Here is a 21,394-nt window from a genome sequence, read left to right as displayed (position 1 = left end):
TCCCAGAGGCCTCCGCGGCCGCAGCCACTTCCGCTTCCGGTCCGGGGCGGGAGCTGCACTAGCGGCTGGGTGGTCGCTACTGTCTGGACAGCGTGGCGTGGTCGCTGTCTCTCTGGGTGTGCAGCTCCGCAGCCTTGCTGGCTAGGTTTGGTTTGTCAGCGGCCGCCACCAGGCTGGGTCCCTGAAGCCTCGGGCCCCTGGCGGGTGCTCCCCGCCTTTCCCAGGGGCGGGTCGAGGGGCGAGCCGGGGTGGGAGGGGACGGCGGCGGTGGGCAGGGCCTACCCGCAGTGCCTGAGCCATGTGGAGCGACCGCCCGAGACTGGTGCATCACAGAGCGCTCCAGGCTTGCGCCCTGGCAGACAGATTGGGCCACTGACAAGGCCGTCCCCCCGTGCTGCCAAAAGTGCTTGGCGTGGAGCTGGCTGCAGTCCAGGACGGATCCCAGCAGCCCTTCCCTTTCCTTTCTTCCCGAGCGTACCCACCTGGACCTGTCTGCCCACCTGTGGAGGGAACGGGCGGGCGGGGGCCTGGTGCAGAGGGCAGATTCTAGCTAGGCTAGGGCACGGAGGGACTTCCTCATATTTCCTCTCTTCTTTCCCAGATTGACTTACGCAGGATTCTCTGCCCTTGCCTGGGAGAACAGTTCAGGAGACAGATGGCTCCAAGAGCCCAGATCCAGGCAAGTTTGATTTTTCCATTTCTTGAGAAGCCACTTGTTTCAGCTAGGTGGGGCTTATGCCTGTTGCCCAGACGATGCCCTGCCCTGTGTGTGGACCAAGCTACTCGAACCAATTCTGGATGGGTCCCACTATTTCCGTCCTCTCTACCCATTAGGTAGTCATTCACCAAGTAGATTATTGCTACCCATGTTTTCTAGAGTGCTAGAAACAGAAAAGTACTTTGCAAACTGGCAGATGATGAAAAAAATACACATTAGCATATAAAGACGTAGGCCATAAAGACATAGGGTGATAGCAGTGCTCTCTTGACCTTTAGTGTGTGGTGGGGTGGGAGGGGTGGAGTAGTGGGCGCCTTAGTTCTTCCTGAAGAATATAAATGAGATGCATAATCGCAGAGGATACTAGGGGAAAGCGCTGCCTGAATGAAATCATTATGGCGGAACCATGAACAAACTGGCCTGAGAAAATTGGAAACATTCATGGTCTAGAGTCCCAGACTGGAGTTTGCCTTTATCCTGGAGAAAACTAGGCTTTGAAGGATTTTGAGAAACTGATTAAATAGTTGGTATTTTGAAAGGAAGTGATACACATTTGAGTATCTATTATACAAGTAAATAAAATTTTAAAAATTAAAGATTAGCTACATTTCTACTGTTCTAACAAGTCAAGTAACTTCATTTGAAACACCTTTTGCATATTTTTAAGGCCTACTCTTTTTTTCTTTTAATATTTCATAACCATTCCAATTTGTTCTAGTTTCATTCCTACTTTTTATAGCTTCCTTTTACACTGTTTCCTCCACCAGCCCTGGGACCTTGAGCAAGTTGTTCCAACTCTCTGAACCTATGTGTCTTTAGCTACAAAATAGATTTTACTTTATATAGTTATGGCAGAAAGTTAGAGAGATGATATATATCTCAGGGTTTAGCACCGTGGCTGGTACCTAGTAAGTTGTTACTGTTATGAAAAGCAATTTTTTTTTCTTTTTTAAAAATATTCTGCCCCAGAGTTAGATCATACTCCCTGTAAATTTTCTGATAAAGCTAATCACTTTCCGTGTCTTTTCAAAGTTTCTATTCATTTGTTGATGGAACAAAGCCTGAACACTTCTGTGTCAGGCAGTGTTTTTGACTGGGAGGCAGCAGTGACCCACACTGTCCCCCTGGAGCTCACATTAGAGAGGATGCTTACAGTCAGTGCAAACCTCTCCTGCCAGGTGGTGAGAAATCCTGTGAAGAAAAATGAAGTGGGTTTCGAGACAGAGTGGCAGAGGATGGGGTGGAGAAAGAGACCTTTTTGACCAGGTGACATGAAGGGTGGGGTGAGCAGAGGCCAGGCATGGAGGAGGAAGCAGGACAGGCATGCAGGAAGAACACGCTTGAGGGAGGAGTCACACCTCCTCCTAGCCCTCAGCTTTTACTTGTTCATTTCCATGAGCACCGTTGGAACTGTCAGAAGCTGGCTTTGACCACCTTGCTTCCTTCTCTTGGGATACTTCCCTCAGGGGTTCCTGGATGACCAGAATTGGGTTTGGTTTTGCAGGGACCGCTGACATTTGGGGATGTGGCCGTGGCCTTTACCCGGATTGAGTGGAGACACCTGGATGCTGCTCAGCGGGCCCTGTACAGGGATGTGATGCTGGAGAACTATGGGAATCTGGTGTCTGTGGGTGAGGATGACTTTCTCCTTGACTCAAGATTGGTCTGCTGAGCAACTTTGTGTTTTCATAGGGTGAATGGTTTGGGGTATTGAAAAAAATCTTAAATGATGTGCTTTTTGTTTTGTTTTTCTTAAGTGTGGGCTTAGAGGCTGGAGTTTATGCTCCTTCCACCCCTCAAGAAAGGTCAGAGCCATACAGAGTTAAGATGGGTAGCTTTGTGGTACCAACTAGCCCAGTTCTGGAACGTTTCTGTGTCATGATTCATCTGCCTCCCAAAATAGGAGTTTCTCGTCCTCCAGGAGGACCTGGTTTTCTAATTGACTTTGCCCCCTTCATTTGCTTTACTCCATGAGTTGGACATCCTGGGTGCCACCCTCGAGGCCTCTCTGACCTGTCCGTGCTCCTTGCAGATGCTCAAGTTGACACTGAGGTCTTGAGTGACTGCTTGTGCTTGTAACTACCATCACATTCCTTTTCATTCATTTTTTTTTTTCCTCTTCTAAGATCCTTTTTCTTTATGAACAGGGCTTCTCTCTTCCAAACCAAAACTAATCACTCAGTTGGAGGAAGGGGCAGAGCCCTGGATGGAGGTGCGAGAGGCTCCATCAGGCACACGTGCAGGTGAGTGGGTGGGAAACATCCCAGCAGCAGCGGAGCACACGGAACAGTACGGGGGCTCCTGAGTGGAAAGCTCCTCTCTGAGTGCCCTGTCGGTGCAAAAGGGCACTAGTTTCCTCTTTTGATGTCATCCTCCTGTCAAGTGGCTGGCTGCTCTTCTCCCCAGTCTTTCTGTACTTGGGAGGGCTGCTCCCTTCCTGAGGGCCTCAGGCCCATCTGTGCCATCTCCCAGCCCTCTGAAATCCTCAAGCTCTTTATGTGATTTTTCTCTCTCTCCTTCCAGGCATTCACCAGGCTGTCTTTTGTTTCTTTCTACTTCTGGTCCATTTCCTTTCTTTTATATTTTTTGAGACAGAGTCTTGCCCTGTTGCCCAGGCTGGAATGTAATCATAGCTTACTGCAAACTCAAACTCTGGACTCAAGCCATCTTCCTGCCTCAGACTCCTGAGTAGGAGTAGCTGGGACTACAGGTGTACACCACCATACTTGCCTAATTTTTAAATTTTTATTTTATGTAGAGATGGAGTCTCGCTATATTAGTCACGGCTGGTCTTGAACTCCTGGCCTCAAGTGATCCTTCCACCTTGGCCTCTCAAAGTGCTGGGATTACAGGTGTGAGCTACCACACCTGGCCCCTGTTCATTTTCCATTCCTTACCCACTCTCTCATGGAAGCTTGCTAACTCACTATATACCACTTCCCGGTGGTAGTCGCAGATTCCAAATGTAAGCATGGTTTTCTAGCTCTCAGGTAATTGCGATTTTTGGTGAACACATTGTTGGGGAAGCATTTTCTTTCCTTTTCTTACGGATCTTCTTTTATTTCTCTTTTCTACTGTCCTTTGCTCTTGGCTCCCGTTTTTTTCTGTGTATGCTTTGTATATGTTTCTCTATGTCACTTTCTCTGTGCCATAGTTCATTTCTAAATCTCAAAGCCTGAATATTTCTCTCACCTAAAATATTTATCCTGCCAGTATTTCTTCTTCTAAAACTCGAATTGTCATTTTGCCTCTGTCATCTTCAGGAGAATGTTTATAACTGTATTTCATGTAAAATACCAGTAATACATAGTCTTGCTTAACCTAGGTCTTTGCTGGTTGTGGGTGGGATGCTTTTGAAGTAATTCCTTCTATTCTTACTATGTTTAATATTTCCCTATAAATTCTTGTGTAGATTCTTTATATAGTAACAAAAGTCACTCAGTCTTCTTTATTCTCTGTTCTTTCTGTTTTAGTTTTGGTTGTTATTTGAAATAGAATGTTTAAAACTTAGAGGTAATGAAAACAAGCAGTGTTTCCCCTAATATTTCTTTCATCTGCTTAGAGGACTAGTAAATCTTTCTACAAAGACTTCAAAACCATTCAGTATTTTATGGTTTTTTTTTTTTTGTGTGTGTGTATATATTTTCCTTTCTGTTAGTTGTTAGACATACTTATGGTACCACATTCAGATGGTTCAAATGGTATGCAGTCTCCTTCACATACTTTTCTCATCACTCAGTTCCCCTCCCCAGAGGCATCCCTGAATCAGTTTCTTGTGGAGATTTGCGTATGTGATGTGTACTTTGTGAGAGTATCCATTAATTCTTTAAGCACATGGTAGCACACCATGTTAGTTTTTTTTGCCTGTTAGTTTGGCATTTATGTCTTAGAAGTCATTTGACATAACTATATTGTTTAGAGCTTCTCTCTCTCTCTCTTCTCTCTCTCTCTTTCTTTCTTTTGGAAACAGTCTCACTCTGTTTCCTGGACTGAAGTACAGTGGCTTGATCATGGCTCACTGCAGCCTTGACTTCCTGGGCTCAAGTGATCCTCCTGCCTCAGCCTCCTGAGTAGCTGGGACCACAGGAGCATGCCACCACACCTGGCTAATTGTTTTTATTTTTAATTTTATTTATGTATTTACTCTTAAAATTTTTTTTGTAGAGATGAGATCTCGCTATTTTGTCCAGGCTGGTCTGGAACTCGTGGCCTCAAGCTGTCTTCTTCCCTCAGTTTCCCAAAGTACTGGGATTACAGGTGTGTGCCGCCATACCAGCTTATCTTTCTTTTTAATGCCTGCATAGTGTTCCACTTTATGGATGTCCTATAATTTATGTAATCAGTTCTCTTTAGTGGACATAATGATCTGACCAGTGTTGCAGTGATTATCCTCATACACATCAGTTCTCTTGTGTACAAGTAAATCTGTAGAATGAATTCCTATAAGAATTGTTAAAGGTTAAAATTTTAAAATCCACCAAATTTGGTGGGTATTTCCACTATTCATAGAGATAGTACATGTTTATACTCCTAATGACAACATATGAGTGCCACTTTTATCATCGCTTGTCAATAGTGTCTTATATGCTTTGATCCTTGCCAGTCTGAGAGGTGAAAGTATTTTATTGTAATTTTAATTTGCCTTTTTCTTATCAGGAGCGTGATTTAGCATGTTGCAACATTTTCAGCAACCCTTGTATTTATTTTTCCTGAGAACTGCCTGTTCCAGTCTTTTGCCCATTTTACTGTTAGATTGTTGGACATAAAAATTGTCAATGTGAAGGCTTCTTTATACATTCAGGAAATTAATTGTATATCATATATATCACAGATTTTTTTTTAAAAAAGTTTGTTTTATATCAACTTTATATTAACAAAGGTAATGATGGATATGCTTATCTTTGTATCTTTGCATTGTGTCTGGGCTTCTCATTTAAGCTAGCTATTGAGTTGGGATACACATACGTTGTTATTTAAAGGAAGTATTTCGTTCATATGTTTTGTTAAGAAATTTTAGTTTTTTAAATCAAGCATGATTGCTGAATTTTATTAAATGCTCTTTCAAGATATGTGGAAATATCTGTCTTTTCCATTTTGATCTGTTTCTGTGGTAGATTTTATTCTCAGTTATCTTGGCCATGACACATTATATCATTCTCTGAGTATGACAGTAGATGATTCCATTTGCTAATCTTTTATTTAAATTTTTGCACTGAGACTTAAATGTATTTACATTTTCTTTTTCATCTGCCCATTTTCATTGGGCTTTGACTTTAATTTTGTAATACTTTCATAAAACATTTTTTGGTCTTTCATATTTTTATCCTTTAGTCTAGTTTAACTGGCATGATAGCTGTTCCCTAGAGGTTTGGGTGCTTTGTCCCGTTTTTGCTTATTTATTGTGATGGGAGCAGAGAGGAGGAATTGGGGGTATTTTTTTGACAGTGTTGTCAATAGTGACTTGTCCAAATAGATTTTCTCCCTCTAGGAAACAGTTTTAGTAATTTATAATTTCCTAAAAAGTATGGAGTATTCAAGGTTGTAAGTTATTTGTGTTGAACAAAGTAGCTTTTTATAACTCTTTTAGTAATATCCTCTGCATCTTTGGTTATTTTCCCTGATTTCTTACTTTGTCTTTTTCCCATTTCTTATGTTTTCCTATTTCCCCTTTATTAGCTCTGTTTTATTTTTTTGAAGAAGAGCATTTGGGTATATGTATTAGTGTTACTGTTTTCTGTGTTTTAAATCTTAAGTTCCTTTTCCCTTTTGCTTTCCTTGGGTTTATTTACTTTTTCCTAAACATTTTAGTTCTTCATTAATTGATTTTTCTTCTTTCTTATTGATGTAATGTAAATATGTAAAGCCTTAAACTTTGTCTATGTAATGTTTTAGTTATATTCAGTAAGTTACAATGTGTAGAGCTGTCATTATTTTTTAGTTATTTTGCAATTTGTATTTTGATTTCTGTGATTGAAGTACTAAGATATTTATAAGCTAGACTCTCCTTTTCTTTCTTAAAGCCTTTAAAAAAAATTAACGCATATTTAGAAAAGCTGATAAAATATGTGTACAGCCCAAATTAGTATTTTAAAACTCAATACCCATGTAACCAAAACTTAGGTTAAAAAATAGAACTTTGGCAATACCTGAGTAAATCACATCATAATTCCTCCCAATTATTACCCATTCTCCTCCCCTTGAACTAACACTATAGTTTATTTTTGCCTGTTTTTAACTTTATGTGAATGGAATCATATAGTACATATAATTTTTTGTCTGGCTTATGCATAACATTTTTTCAAATTCATTCATCATTTTTATTTATTTCTTTGCTGTGGATCCGTGCTTCTGAAAACTCTAGCGTGCCTCAGAATGCATGCTCCAGTACAGTTGTGGGGCCCCCTGAAGAGTTCTTTATTCAGCAGGTTCTCAGGCATGCTGATGCTGGTGCTGCGGGGCTGGAGCCCATGCTTGGAAAATCACTGCTGTAGAATGTCTCATTGTGTGACTCTACCTCAGTTTCTGTCTTATATTCAGATGCATATATGCCATTTTCCAGCTTTTGGCTATTAGAAGTGCTGTAAACATTCTTATAAATTATTTTTTGGTTCTTATATGGCTACATTTCTGTTGGGCATGTATTCAGCTTTAGTATATAATGTCAAATAATCTTCCAGAGTTTTGTACCCAGTTATACTCCTTCATCAGTGTGTGAGAGCACTCCTTGTTCCATGTCCTGGCTAGCACTTCCTGTGGTCAGTCTTGTGAAGTTAGTCATTCTGGTGGATGTGCAGTGTGCCTCATTGTGGTTTTCATATCTATGTCTCTATATCTAACGAGGTTAAAGACATTTTAGGGCTGGGCACAGTGCTTCATGCCTGTAATCCCAGCACTTTGGGAGGCTGAGGTGGGCGGATCACCTGAGGTCAGGAGTTCAAGACCAGCCTGGCCAACATGGTGAAGCCCTGTCTCTACTAAAAATACAAAAAATTAGCTGGGTGTGGTGACACATGCCTGTAGTCCCAGCTACTTGGGGAGCTAAGACAGGAGAATTGCTTGAACCTGGGAGGTGGAGGTTGTGGTGAGCTGAGATTGCGCCACTGCAGTCCAGCCTGGGTGACAGAGTGAGACTCCATGTCAAAAAAAAAAAAAAAAAAGACCTTTTAGAGTATTTATTGGTCCTTATAGAGCATCTCTGATTGGGTAGCTATTTCAAGAGCCTGTTACTGATTACATGTATTATACCATCCCTCTCTGTATTGTTACTGACTGTTAATGGTCCTAATGAATAGCAGTTATTCCTTTTTCGGGGCTCAAAACAATCCTGTCTCAGCTTCCTGAATAGCTGGGACTACAGACACATGCCACCATGCTCAGCTAATTAAAAACATGTTTTTTTTTTTTTGTCGAGATGGAGACTTGTTATGTTGCCCAGGTGGGTCTGGACTTCCTGGCCTCAAGCCATCCTCCTGCCTCAGCCTCCCAAAGTGCTGGGATTATAGGCATGAGCCACCGTGCCCAGCCGAGTTCTTCCAGTTGATCAATCTCTTTCTTCTTTGTCAGTGCTTTTTTGTGTCATGCTTTATTTAAAATGCTTATTTTAAATTATATATTATTAACAATTATTTATTAACATTTATTATTTTTGTGATTTTAATATTTTTTCTTTTCCCAAGATCACAAAGATATTCTTCTGTGTTAATTTGTAGAAGCTTTATTATTTGTTTTTTTTTTGTTTGCATTCACCATCCTCTTAGAATGGATTTTTGTGCATCATATGAGGTAGGGTTTATATTTATTTTTTTCTCCTGAAATGTGCTAATGCAGAGCCTCCTCTTCCTCACTGCTTTGCAAGACCACCTTTGTCATAGAACAAGTACCCATATGTGTCTTCACGTTGCCAGCTTGACAATGAGTATCTTGAAATATTCTCTAGTTTGATCATAATACATTAAACACATATCCCATCAAAGACCATTGGAAGAATCGGGGCTGTTTCTGACTGGGCTTCACCTTCAACTTGCATTTCCTTGAAAAGATAAGTCTTAGCTCTAATATCTGTTGTATGGAATTTCTCCCTAGACTACTAAGTATAAATACATATAAATATATGCATGTGTATATATCTTTAGGTATAGATAGACACAACTTATGTTTGTAAGAAAAGTGCATTTAGTGAAACAATTGGTTGGTGATTGTTAATTTTACTACAAGTTTGTCTCTATTAGTTTTTCAGAACGTTTTTGTCTGAATCATTTTGCTCTGTCTGTCTGGGGTCTTGTGTCTGTACTTTGTAAAAAGCTAGAGAAAATTCACATAGTATACCCATTGATTGTGTGTGGTTTTTTTTTTTGTTTTTTTTTGAGACAAAATCTTGCTGTGTCACCCAGGCTGGAGTGCAGTGGCACTATCTCAGCTCACTGCAACTTCTGCCTCTAGGTTCAAGCGATTCTCCTGCCTCAACCTCCCGAGTAGCTGGGATTAAAGGCATGTGCCACCAGGCTAATTTTTGCATTTTTAGTAGAGACAGGGTTTCACCACGCTGGCCAGGCTGGTCTTGAACTCCTGACCTCAAGTAATCCACCCGCCTCGGTCTCCCAAAGTGCTGGGATTACAGGCATGAGCTACCGTGCCTGGCATAGGTATGTTGTTTTTTAGATATGTTAAAAATTTAGTTTATAGTAAAATCTTACTGTTCTGAGAACTATTTTTGTTCCTTGAATATTTTTTCTATTTTCTTTTTTCCTCTGAGCAATTAAATATTGGTTCACTGTTAAATCCTCACAGAGAAATATTTTTCTCAAGTTCTTGGTGACATCATAATGTTCTCAAATATACCACCTGCAGAAATCTGTCCTAGTAGTAATTACAGCTTTTTTTGTGACTCTGGTCTTTCTCCTCAATTTTGTATTTATTCTGACATTGTCTTTTTTCTTTTTTAGCTGTTTCCTGTGTTGTCTTCCTAACTTTGCAACTTCTTAGGTGCCCACTGCATTCTTTAAATGCAATGTTTATAGCACAGATTCTTTTCTTTTCTTTAAAATCATAGTTCTCCTGCCCTTAGCCTGGCCATCTTTTCTCAGCAAGAATCACAAGTGGGACACCTTAATAATTTTTCATAACCTTTAGTTATGTAGCATAGAACATTATTCAAGTCCTTGCACAACTCTCACTTTCAGCATTTCGACATAAAGAACGTTTGAATTTTTTAAATTTTCTTTCAGTCCAGGACTACTGGTTTGAAATAAAGATGTCAGCCCTAAAGCAAAGCACTTCTGCAGGATCTGTTCTGGGAGAGCGAAGGAAAAGTGTCATGATGGAAAAAGGCCTGGACTGGGAGGGCAGAAGCTCCACAGAGAAGAACTATAAGTGCAAGGAATGTGGGAAAGTCTTCAAATACAATTCGTCCTTCATTAGCCACCAGAGAAATCATACCAGTGAGAAACCACATAAGTGTAAAGAATGTGGCATCGCCTTTATGAACAGTTCATCCCTTTTAAATCACCATAAGGTTCATGCAGGCAAACAGCCTTATAGATGTGTTGAATGTGGGAAGTTCCTGAAGAAGCACTCAACGTTTATCCACCATCAGAGAATTCATTCTAGGGAGAAACCCCACAAATGCATTGAATGTGGAAAAACTTTCAGAAAGAACTCAATCCTTTTAAGTCATCAGAGAATTCATACTGGCCAGAAACCCTACAAATGTAATGACTGTGGGAAAGCCTTCGCTCAGAATGCAGCCCTTACTCGTCATGAAAGAATACACAGTGGAGAGAAGCCTTTTAAATGTAACGAGTGTGGGAGAGCTTTCAGGGATAACTCAACTGTGTTGGAACATCAGAAAATCCATACTGGTGAGAAGCCATATCAGTGTAATGAATGTGGAAAAGCCTTTAGGAAGAGCTCAACTCTTATTAGTCACCAAAGAATGCATACTGGAGAGAAACCCTATCACTGCAGTAAATGTGGAAAATCTTTCAGGTATAGCTCATCCTTTGCTGGTCATCAGAAAACTCATAGTGGAAATAAACCCTATCAGTGTCGTGACTGTGGGAAGGCCTTTACAAAGAGCTCAACCCTTACTGGACATCAGAGAATTCATACTGGAGAAAAACCCTATCACTGTAAGAAATGTGGGAAAGCCTTTCGGCACAGCTCAGGCCTTGTTGAACATCAGAGACTCCATACTGGGGAAAAACCTTATAAATGTAATGAATGTGGGAAAGCTTTTCCCCAAAGTTCAGCCCTTAAACAACATAGGAAAATTCATAACAAAGAAAGAGCCATGAAATGTAGTTAGTGTGGCAAATTGTGCAGAGTAGTTTATTCCTTCTGACTGTCATAGAGGAGACATTAAATAAATTATGCATTTAACAGAAATACTCTGTGTACTTCCGAGAGAATGTCTCACTTGTGAGGATATTCATTGTGAGGTTTGTACTAGTGAAATATTTGAATAAGCTAAATGTATGTCAGTACGGAAGTAGTTATAGCATACTGCGTGCTAATTGAAAAGAATGAGGTGGAGCTGTAAATACTGTACAAATCCAGGCATGGTGGCATATGCCTGTAGTTCTAGTTGCTTGGGAGCCTGAGACAGGAGGATTGCTTAAGCCCAGGAGTTTGAGTCTGTAATGCACTATGACTGTGCGTGTGAATAGCCACGGCACTCCAGCCTGGGCAACATAGCAAGACTCCATCTCTAAGTAAAAAAATATGACAGTAAAAATATACCCATGATACCTTGTTAAGTTAAAGAAGCAAGTTGCAGGAAATCTATATTATATGCATTCAAAAAGACCTGGAAAAATAAAGACCAATCTTAACAGCAGTTATCTCTCCCTGTCTCTCTCTCTCTCTCTCTCTTTTTTTTTTTTTTTAAGAGACTAGCTCTTACTCTGTCACCCAGGCTGGAGTGCCATGTGATCATAGCTCACTGTAGTTTTGAACTCGGGCTTGAACAACCTTCCCACTTCAGTCTCTGGAGTAGCTGGGGCTGCAGGCATGTGCCACCACACTCAGCTAACAGCAGTTATCTTTGAGGAGGATGTAGAATAGATTGAGCATCCATAATCGGAAAATCTGAAATCTGAAGTGCTCCAAAATCCAAAACTTTTCTGAGCACCAACAGGTGCAAAATTCCACAACAGACCTTATGTGATGGGTTGCAGTTAAAATGCATCCTCAAGATTCCTTATTTTGTGCGTGCAGATATTGCAAAGTCCAAAAAAGTCTGAAATTCTAAATACTTCTGGTCTCACGTATTTCATATGAGGGGTACTCGACCTATATTAGTATGATGAAGTGAAATTTTGACTTTGGCTGTGTTCTTTGAAATGAAATATTTAATCAAGCATCATTCATGTGTCTTCTGTAACTTACTGTAGTTATCTTCCAATATGAGAAAACTCAGAAATCATAAAAACAAGACAAATGCCACACAGAAACTAAAAGCTTTTAGTTTCTGCAGCTAGAGGCTTCTCAGTATTAAAATACAAAGTGCTGGACTTGGAGAAAATATTACCATCATCATATTTAACAGATAACACTTAGAATATCTAGAGAGTCCTTAAAAATACATAAATATAAAAATTCCAGTGGAGAAATGGTCTTGGATATGAATGTACAATTGTCAGAAAAAGAAATATAAATGATTATGCCTACGAACTTTAACCCTTTGACCTACCATTTCTATTTAAAATCTAGTTAAAAAGCACAGTGTTGTAGTAATGAAGAGCTGGAGTCACTGTAATGTCTGTCATCAGGGGAATGTTTAAATTAAGATACATGCAGTCTTTGGACTACCATGTAGTCACTCAATATTTAATTAAAAGACAGTCCTTTAATTAATTAACATTTGGTGAGTTAGACTTTTATGAGCTGACAGGGAGAGCTGTCTATAACATTAAGTTGAAAAAGATCCAAAGTAAAGAATAATGGTATAGTACTTCTTTTGTATAGTCAATGCATTATCTGAATATTTTATGATAAAAATATATCACAGATATAGTTCAAAATGTAAAAGAAATAAAGCAAACTTAAAGAAGAATGTTATGAAATAGAAAAGATCTAAGTATTCAACTCATGACTGAAAAGGGCCAGATTTAATCAAAAGAAACACAGTTGCACACACATAGATGATTGTTAGTAAGAACTGGTTAAGCTGCTTCGGATAACAATTTGGCAACATGAATGTAAATCAAATGTATGTTCTCATTGACCCAGAAATGCCACCCTCAAACATTTAAGGAAATAATTTGACTAACTTACAGAGCTTGTATTGCTCATCACCATTGGTTACACTAATATCCTGGAAAGATATGGGAGAAACATCTAAGTAGGGAAATGTTTAAATAAGTTACAAAACTCTCATAGGCTAGCATCCCAGTTACTACAGATGTATAATAAACCATCACACACTTAGTTGCCAGTATTTATGCTCACAGATTTTGTGAGTCAAGGATTCAGAAAGGGCACAGCAGGAACAGCTTTGTAACCCCATGATGTCTGGGGTTTCAGTTGGGAAAATTCAAAGTTGGAATCGACAGTTGGTCAGTGGAGTCATCTGAAGTGGCCACACTATGGTAGCCACAGGTGGCTACTGAGCAGTTGAAGTGAGGCCAGTCTGAATGGAGACTAGTGTGTTGATTGAAAATACGACTGTAAGTATAAAATGTGCATCAGATTTCAAAGACTTTGTATAAAAGAAGAAACTAAACTATCTTAATGTTTTTTATATTGACTGTATTTTAGATAGGTTAAACTAAATATATTAAAATTGACTTTTAATGTGACTACTAGAAAATTTCCATTTACGTATGTGGCCTACATGTATGGTTCACATGTTTCTATCAGACAACACAACTGAAGGCTCCGTCACAAAGTGGGTGGTTGATGCTGTTGGCTGGGACCTCAGCTAGGGCAGTTGCATATGAACACCTACATGTGACCTTTTTATGTGGCTGCATAGGCGTCCTCAGCTTGGTGCCTGGGTTCTGGAGAGTCATGTAGAGAAACTGTTATTGCCTGTTGTGATGTAGCATCAGAAATAACAGCATCTCGGCTGGGTGTGGTGCCTCATGCCTGTAATCCCAGCACTTTGGAGGCTGAGGTGGGTGGATTGCTTGGGGCCAGGAGTTCAAGTCCAGTCTGGGCAACTGGGTGAAACCCAGTCTCTACAAAAAAATTAGCCAGGTCTGTGGCACGTGCCTTTGGGACATATAGTGCCTGTAGTGCTGGGGAGGCTGAGGTGGGAGGATTGCTTGAGCCTGGGAGGCAGAGGTTACAGTGAGCCAAGATTGCACCACTGCACTCCAGTCTGGGCAACTGGAGTGAGACCTTGTCTCAAACAAAGAAACAACAACAATAACAAAAAATTTGGCATGTCTTTCTCCATAGTCAAGCCTGTCCAAACTCAAAGGGGAGGGAACATAGACCATACTTTTTCGGAGGAGTATCAGAGTCACTTTGCCAGAAAAGTATATTCGATGGAATATATTATTGCAACAATTTTGAAAAATATGATCTGCCATGGCATATGATACAACCATTAAAAAGGATAAAGTGGATATATTGGATGAAGAAATAGGTTACAGAACAGTATCTGAAAGCCTAAGGCAGCAGTTTAGAAGTATAATCTTTGGAGTCAGGGTGCAAGATGCAGCTTACCTCTTAATATATTTTGTGAAACCACTGGCTAGTTATATAGCCTGTTGAATCGTCTACCATGTACAGATAAAAAAAACCTAGTTTTGTTTAAAGGAGGTAAATTTGTAAAGTGCTTAGCTGAATACCAGATGCAAAGTGCAAGGTAAATGTTAGCTGGTGCTGTGTTAGTGATATTCATTTCTGTTTTTTTTAAAAGTATATAGTATGTATACATATATACATGCACACATATATATGTACAGGTGTATATACATATATTTCTCCTATATTTTTTAAAAATATAAAATTAAAATTCTGCATAAAGGTATAAAATAAAACATTTATCTCATATATATATGAGAGGTCTCTTACAGAATTGATTAAAGATCTCAAAAGAACATGCTCCACCATGATCTATATCCTGTGCACAAGGCTCAAGAGGGGCCAGTGGTTTTACCTGCTGTCAAACACCATGAACAAAGCTTGGGTACTGGCTTGTCTTATTGAGGAAACCTACTTTAACATATGAAAACAAATAAAATATTTCAAAATGGTAATGATAATTGTGGCATTTTTGGTAATGTATTTCATTTAAGAAGTTTTCATTTAAAAGAATAGGGTGTTTACTCAAAATGGGACAAGACAGGACAATAAAAGAAAGCTGACCAATATTCCTTATAAGCATAGAAGCAAAAATCCTGAATAGAATATTAGCAAATAAAATCTAGCAATATATAGAAATAATAATATAGAATCATGATCAAATGAGGTTAAGGCTGGTTCAGTGTTTGGAAATCAATCAATGTAATCTACGTTAAAGAGGATTAATGGCCAAAGAGGAAAAACTACCTGATCATACCAATTGATGCAGCAAAAGCATTTGACAACATACAGTATCCATTCATGATACAAGTTCTCGGCAAACTAGTAGAAGGGTAGTTTCAAAGGCCAACTATGAAAAACCTATAAAAAAACCTATAGTTAACCTCATACTTAATGGTGAAAGACCGAATATTTTCCCTATAAGATGAAAACAAGGTTAGGATATCTGCTGTCACTACTCTTGTTTAACATAGGACTGGCAATCCTGGCCAGTGCAATAAATCAAGAAAAGGAAATCAAAAGCTTACAGATTGTAAAGGAAAGACTGTAACTGTCTCTGTTTACAAAGGACATGATTGAATATGTAGAACATACAAAGGAAGCTATAAAAAGCAAAAACCGGCCAGGCGTGGTGGCTCAACGCCTGTACTCCCAGCACTTTGGGAGACCGAGGCAGCTGCATCACGTGAGACCAGGAGTTCAGACCAGCCTGGGCAACATGGTGAAACCCCATCTGGATAAAATTACAAAAATTAACCAGGCATTAAAGTGCATGCCTGTAATCCCAGCTACTCGGGAGGCTGAGGCAGGAGAATTGCTTGAACCCAGAAGGTGGAGGTTGCAGTGGGCTGAGATTTGTGCCACTGTACTCTAGCTTGGGCGACAGAGCAAGACTCTGAAAAAGAAAAAAAATCCAAGAACTAAAAAGTGAGTTTAGCAAGATTATAGGAGCCAAGGTCACACACAAAAATTGTTTCTACACACTAGCAATGTACAACTGAAAGCTGAGATTAAAAACAGTGTCATTTGCAATAGTTCATAAAATAATGAAATCCTTAGGTATAAATCAAAACATGTGTAGGACCTGTACACTGAGAACTATAAAATGCTGATGAAAGAAATAAAAGACCTAAATAAATGGAGAGACATGTCATATTCGTGGATGGGAAGATTCACTATAGTCAAGATGTCAGTTCTCCATAAATTGATCTTTAGATTTAACAAAATATCAGTCAAAATCCTGGAAGGATTGTTTTGTAGATGTAGACAAGTGGATTCTAAAGTGTTATCCAAGACAAAGGAACTGGAATAGCTAAAACAAGTTTTCACAAAACTAGGAAAAACTTTGACTCGGTTTACACAATTTAAGACTCTAAAGATTTAAGACTGTGATATTGGTGGAGATATAGAAATATACATAAGTGGATCAAAATAGTCAAGAATGGACCCACAGAAACATGACTAGTTAAAAAATTTTAAATGTGGGTGCAAAAACAATTCAACAGAAAAAGAGAAATCCAATACCATTTTCAACAAATGGTATTGGAGCATTTAGCCACGTGTTAAAAATGATCTTTGACCTATACTTCACACTTTACACATGGATTAACTCAGAAGGGATTATAGAGCTCAAAGTAAAGCACAAACCTGTAAAAATTTTAGAAGCAAACAGGAGAAAATCTTCATGATCTGGGTTAGGTACAGAATTCTTAGACATAACACAAAAACCATAATCCATGCAGAAAAAAATTGATAAACTGGAGTTCACATTTCTGGAAGGTAGGAAGTCCAGTATTAAGTTTCTGGCATCTAGTGAGGGACTTCTCACTATTTCATCCATGGTGGAAGGTGAGAGGGTGAGAGAGAGAGAAAGGGAAAGTGAAAGTAAAGGGGATTGAATTCCCTCCTTTTGTAACAAACCCACTGCCATGCTAACAGCATTAATCCATTCACTGCACCCACATGGCCTTATCTCTCATTAGGCCCCACCTCCCCAAACTTGCATTGGGAATAAGTTTCCAACACATGATTTTGGGGGAACAAATTCAAACCATAGCAATAATAAAATATTTGAGATAAATTTAACGAAATAAATGTGAGACTTGTACACTGAAAACAACCATTCCGGAAACAAATTTTTAAAAATCTAAATAAATATAGGGACACTCTGCATTAATGAAGTTGAAGCTCAATATTTTAAGATTGCAAAACTCTTCAAATTGATTTATAGTTTCAATACAGCACCTATCACATTTGCAGCAGGATTGTTCTGAAGAATTAACAAACTGATTCTGCAATTTATACTAAAAGAAGAATTGAGAATGATCAAAACAATCTTGAAAAAGAACAAAGAACAAAATTAATCCCAGTTTCAGAGCTTACTATACAACTACTAAGGGGAAAAAACAAACTTTTCCGTCTGTTGTCACACCACAATGACAACACAGAAGACTTCTGCGACCAAATGTGTGGGGATTTTTCCTGTCTGACAGATAGTGTCAGATCCCACAGGTTGAGGGCTCAACCCTGTAAAACTGCCTACACCCTCTCAGATGCTAGGTGCACCTGGAGGCATTCTGGAGGTAAGCCCTGGTCTCCAGAACTTCTGACCCACCAGCTTCTCAAGTTCGGGCCCCCACAGTCACCTCTTTGGGTTCCATTTATATAACTGCTGTCACCACACAATTAATTTGCTAGAGCAGCTCACAGAACTCGGGGCAACAGCTACTTACATTTACTGGTTTATTCTTAAGGATATTACAAAGGAAAGTGATGAGGAGGTGCCTAGGGTGAGGCATGTGGGAAGAGGTATGGAGCTTTCATGCCCTCCTGGAGTGTGCCGCCCTCCAGAACCTGCATAGGTTTTGCTATCTGGAAACTCTCTGAACCCTGTCCTTTAGGTTATTACAGAGGCTTCATTACATAGGCATGATTGATTAAACCATTGGTTGGTGATCAACCTTTAGCCCCTCAACCCTTTCCAGAGGAGGTGGGCCTGAAAGTCCCAACCCTGTAATCCTCCCTTGGTCTTTATGGTGACAGCCCCATCCTGAAGCTGGGGGGCTGTCAATGCATTAACATACAATAAGACATCACTTTGGTGTTTCTAAGGGTTTTAGGAGTTGTATGCTAGGAAATGAGGTTGAAGACCAATTATATATTTCACAATGTCACAGCTACTACATTAATCAAGACAGTGTGGCCATAGCATAAAAGTAGACATATAGACCCATCAAACAGAATAGAGATTCTAGAAATAAACCCTTATGTTTTTGGCCAGTGGATTTTTTTTTTCAGACAGGTTTTCTGTTGCCCAGGCTGGAGTGCAGTGGTAAGATCATGGCTCACTGCAGCCTCAACCTCCCAGGCTCAAGTGATCCTCCCACCTCAGCCTCCTGAGTAGGTGGGACTACAGATGTGTGACACAACACCGGCGAATTTTAAAATATTTTATAGAGATGGGTTCTCCCTATGTTGATCAGGCTAGTTTCAAACTCCTGGGCTCAAGCAATCCTCCTGCCTCAGCCTCCCAAAGTGCTGGGATTACAGGTGTGGGCCACCGTGCCCATCATCAGTGGATTTTTTTTTTTAAATGGACTCAAATGATCTCTGTAGTGCCAGCTACTTGGGAGGCTGAGATGGGAGGATCACCTGAGCCTGTTAGCAATGGATTTTTGACAGATGTGCCAAGGCAAATTCAGTGTGGGGAAAGGACAGTTTTTTCCACAAATGGTGCTGGAATAATTGGGTATCCTCATGTAAAAATATATAAGTTTAGGATATATATATAAGTTTATATATATATGCTAATATATATAAGGATATGTATAAACGTATATATCCTATATATAATATATAAGTTTATATATCCTTATATATAAGGATATATATGTTTATATAAGGATATATTTATATATCCTATATATACTTATATATCCTTATATATAATGTATGTTTATATATCATATATAAGGATAAGTTTTATCCTCATAAAAAGATACGTTTAGTCATTTCTCATCATACATAAAAATCAAGAAAGATCATTGACCTAAATAGAAGAGGTAAGTTATACTATATATATATATATATATTTGGTTTAGGATGTAGAGGTGAAGGAAAATCTTCCCCATTGCCCTCTGAAAGTTTGCTGAACATCACTGACAAAAGGCAGATTAATAGAAAAGGCATGCACATTTATTTGATCATAGTTTTACTTGAAATAGGAGCCTTCAGCATGAAGACTCAGAGATACAGGGGATAGGGCCCGTTTTTTTGCTCAGGTTCAACAAAATATGTACAGCCATGTAGAAATCTGATGGGATGAGAAGGGTGTGATCCGATACTGATAGACTAAGTGGGGAAAGGGGAAACCCAGCAGGGCCTGTCTGTCTAGATTGTTCATGACCTCTCTAAACATGCTTTCCTTCCTTCTGCCTCTGAGGCAGGACCCTTTCTGGAATGAGGGGTCTTAGGACATACAGTTAAACAAGGTAGGTCAGATAATTTTTTTATGGCCTGTTTTTATACAGAAAGGTATGGGAAAGTTAGAGATATATTTTTAGGTTTTATTGGTGGCTTTGGAGAAAAGGGGTTCTGGTTTCTAGACCTGTGGGGGAAGAGGGATTCTAATTTCTATGGCTAGCCTAAGGAGAGAATGAGGGGCCAGAGGCAGAAAGGTTAAGAGAAAGTCAGAGCTGCTTCTGTGGCCTTCAGTTTTGGGTATCATTTTCTGAGACCCTACTAGACAATCAATTCTTAGATATGACATCAAAAGTAAAAGTGATAAAGAAGAAAAGAAACTGATAAATTAGACTATTCAAATTAAAATCACTTGCATTTCAAAAGACACCATTTAGAAAGTCACAGACTGGGAGAAGATATTTACAAATCATATATTTAGTATAGGATTGTATCCAACAATACATAAAGAACTCTAACAACACAATTATTGCTATTATTATTTTTTTGAGACAGAGTCTTGCTGTGTCCCCCAGGCTGGAGTGAAGTGGCGTGATCTTAGCTCACTGCAACTTCTGCCTTCCAGGTTCAAGCAATTCTCCTGGCTCAGGCTCCTGAGTAGCTGAGATTACAGGTGCGTGCCACCACGCCTGGCTAATTTTCGTATTTTTAGTAAAGACGGGTTTTCGCCGTATTGACCAGGCTGGTCTTGAACTCCTGACCTCAGGTGATACACCCGCCTCAGTCTCCCAAACTGCTGGGATTACAGGTGTGAACCACTGTGCTTGGCCGCAATTATTGTTATTATTATTAAACTAGACAGTTTAAAAATAGTTAAAAGATTTGCATGATCAAGGAAGTGAAAAGATGGCCCATAGAGTGGCAGCAAATATTTGCAAATCATTTATCTGATAAGGGACTTGTATCTTGAATATATAAAGAACTCTTACAACTCGGTAATAAAAAGACATTTTGCTGGGAGCGGTGGCTGATGACTGTAATCCCAGCACTTTGAGAGGCTTAGATGGGAGGATGGCTTGAGTCCAGGAGTTTGAGACCAGACTAGGCAACATAATGAGACATCCCCCTGCCATCTCTACAAAAATAAGTAGAAATAAAGAAAAAAAAATTTAGCTAGGTGTGGGGTGTGGTGGCAAGGACTTTAGTCCCAGCTACTTAGAAAGGTGAGGTGAGAGGATTGCTTGAGCCCAGGTGGTCAAGGCTTTAGTGAGCCATGTTCTCACCACTGTACTCCAGCCTGGGTGACAGAGCCAGACCCTGTCTTAAAATAATAATATAAACCCCCCAAAGACGATCTTGACTCACTGCAACCTCTGCCTCCCAGGTTCAAGCAATTCTTGGCCTTGGCCTCCTGAGTAGCTGAGATTACAGGCGCCTGTCACCATGCCCGGCTAATTTTTGTATTTTTAGTAGAGACGGGGTTTCGCCATCTTGGCCAGGCTGGTCTTGTGACCTCGTGATCCACCTGCCTTGGCCTCCCAAAGTGCTGGGATTACAAGTGTGAGCCACCGCGCCCAGCCCACCCCGAAGACATTTTAAGAGTAGTTGTATTAGTTGGTTAGGGCTGCCATAACAACATGCCATAGACTGGCTTAAACAACAAAAATGTATTTTCTCACAATTCTGGAAGGTACAAGTCTGAGATCTACCTGTTGGCAGGGTTGGTTTCTCCTGAGGCCCCTTTCCTTGGTTTGTGGATAGCATCTTCTCCCTGTGTCTTCACATGACCTTCCCTCTGAGCATGTCTGTGTCCTCGTCTCCTCTTCTTATATGGACGCCAGTCATTGGATTAGGACCCACCTGAATGACCTCATTTTAATTAACCATCTCTTTAAAGATCCTGTCTCCGACTGGATTAAGAAAATGTGGCACATATACACCATGGAATACTATGCAGCCATAAAAAAGGATGAGTTTGCGTCCTTTGTAGGGACATGGATGCAG

At 39.8% G+C, this 21,394-nt stretch overlaps 1 protein-coding gene across 3 annotated transcripts; it reads left to right on the top strand.

Moving 5' to 3' along the window:
* The first annotated feature begins 22 nt into the window (after nucleotides 1-22).
* ZNF485 (zinc finger protein 485) lies at nucleotides 23-11,552 on the top strand. Of its 3 annotated transcripts, none has more exons than XM_011953798.1 (5): nucleotides 23-145; nucleotides 602-679; nucleotides 2,223-2,349; nucleotides 2,866-2,961; nucleotides 9,943-11,552. In XM_011953798.1, the coding sequence occupies exons 2-5, from the start codon at nucleotides 656-658 to the stop codon at nucleotides 11,019-11,021; spliced, it is 1,326 nt and encodes a 441-aa protein (XP_011809188.1). In that variant the 5' UTR covers nucleotides 23-145; nucleotides 602-655; the 3' UTR covers nucleotides 11,022-11,552. The 3 variants fall into 3 exon arrangements, with proteins under 3 accessions (XP_011809188.1, XP_011809187.1, XP_011809189.1); XM_011953797.1 differs by having other exon boundaries at nucleotides 32-150; XM_011953799.1 differs by having other exon boundaries at nucleotides 50-177.
* The last annotated feature ends 9,842 nt before the right edge of the window (nucleotides 11,553-21,394 follow it).

This window comes from Colobus angolensis, unplaced genomic scaffold, assembly GCF_000951035.1.
Source record: "Colobus angolensis palliatus isolate OR3802 unplaced genomic scaffold, Cang.pa_1.0 Scaffold370, whole genome shotgun sequence".
In the NCBI taxonomy this organism is placed as follows: Eukaryota; Metazoa; Chordata; class Mammalia; order Primates; family Cercopithecidae; genus Colobus; species Colobus angolensis.
This window is presented reverse-complemented; position numbering and strand designations above follow the sequence as displayed.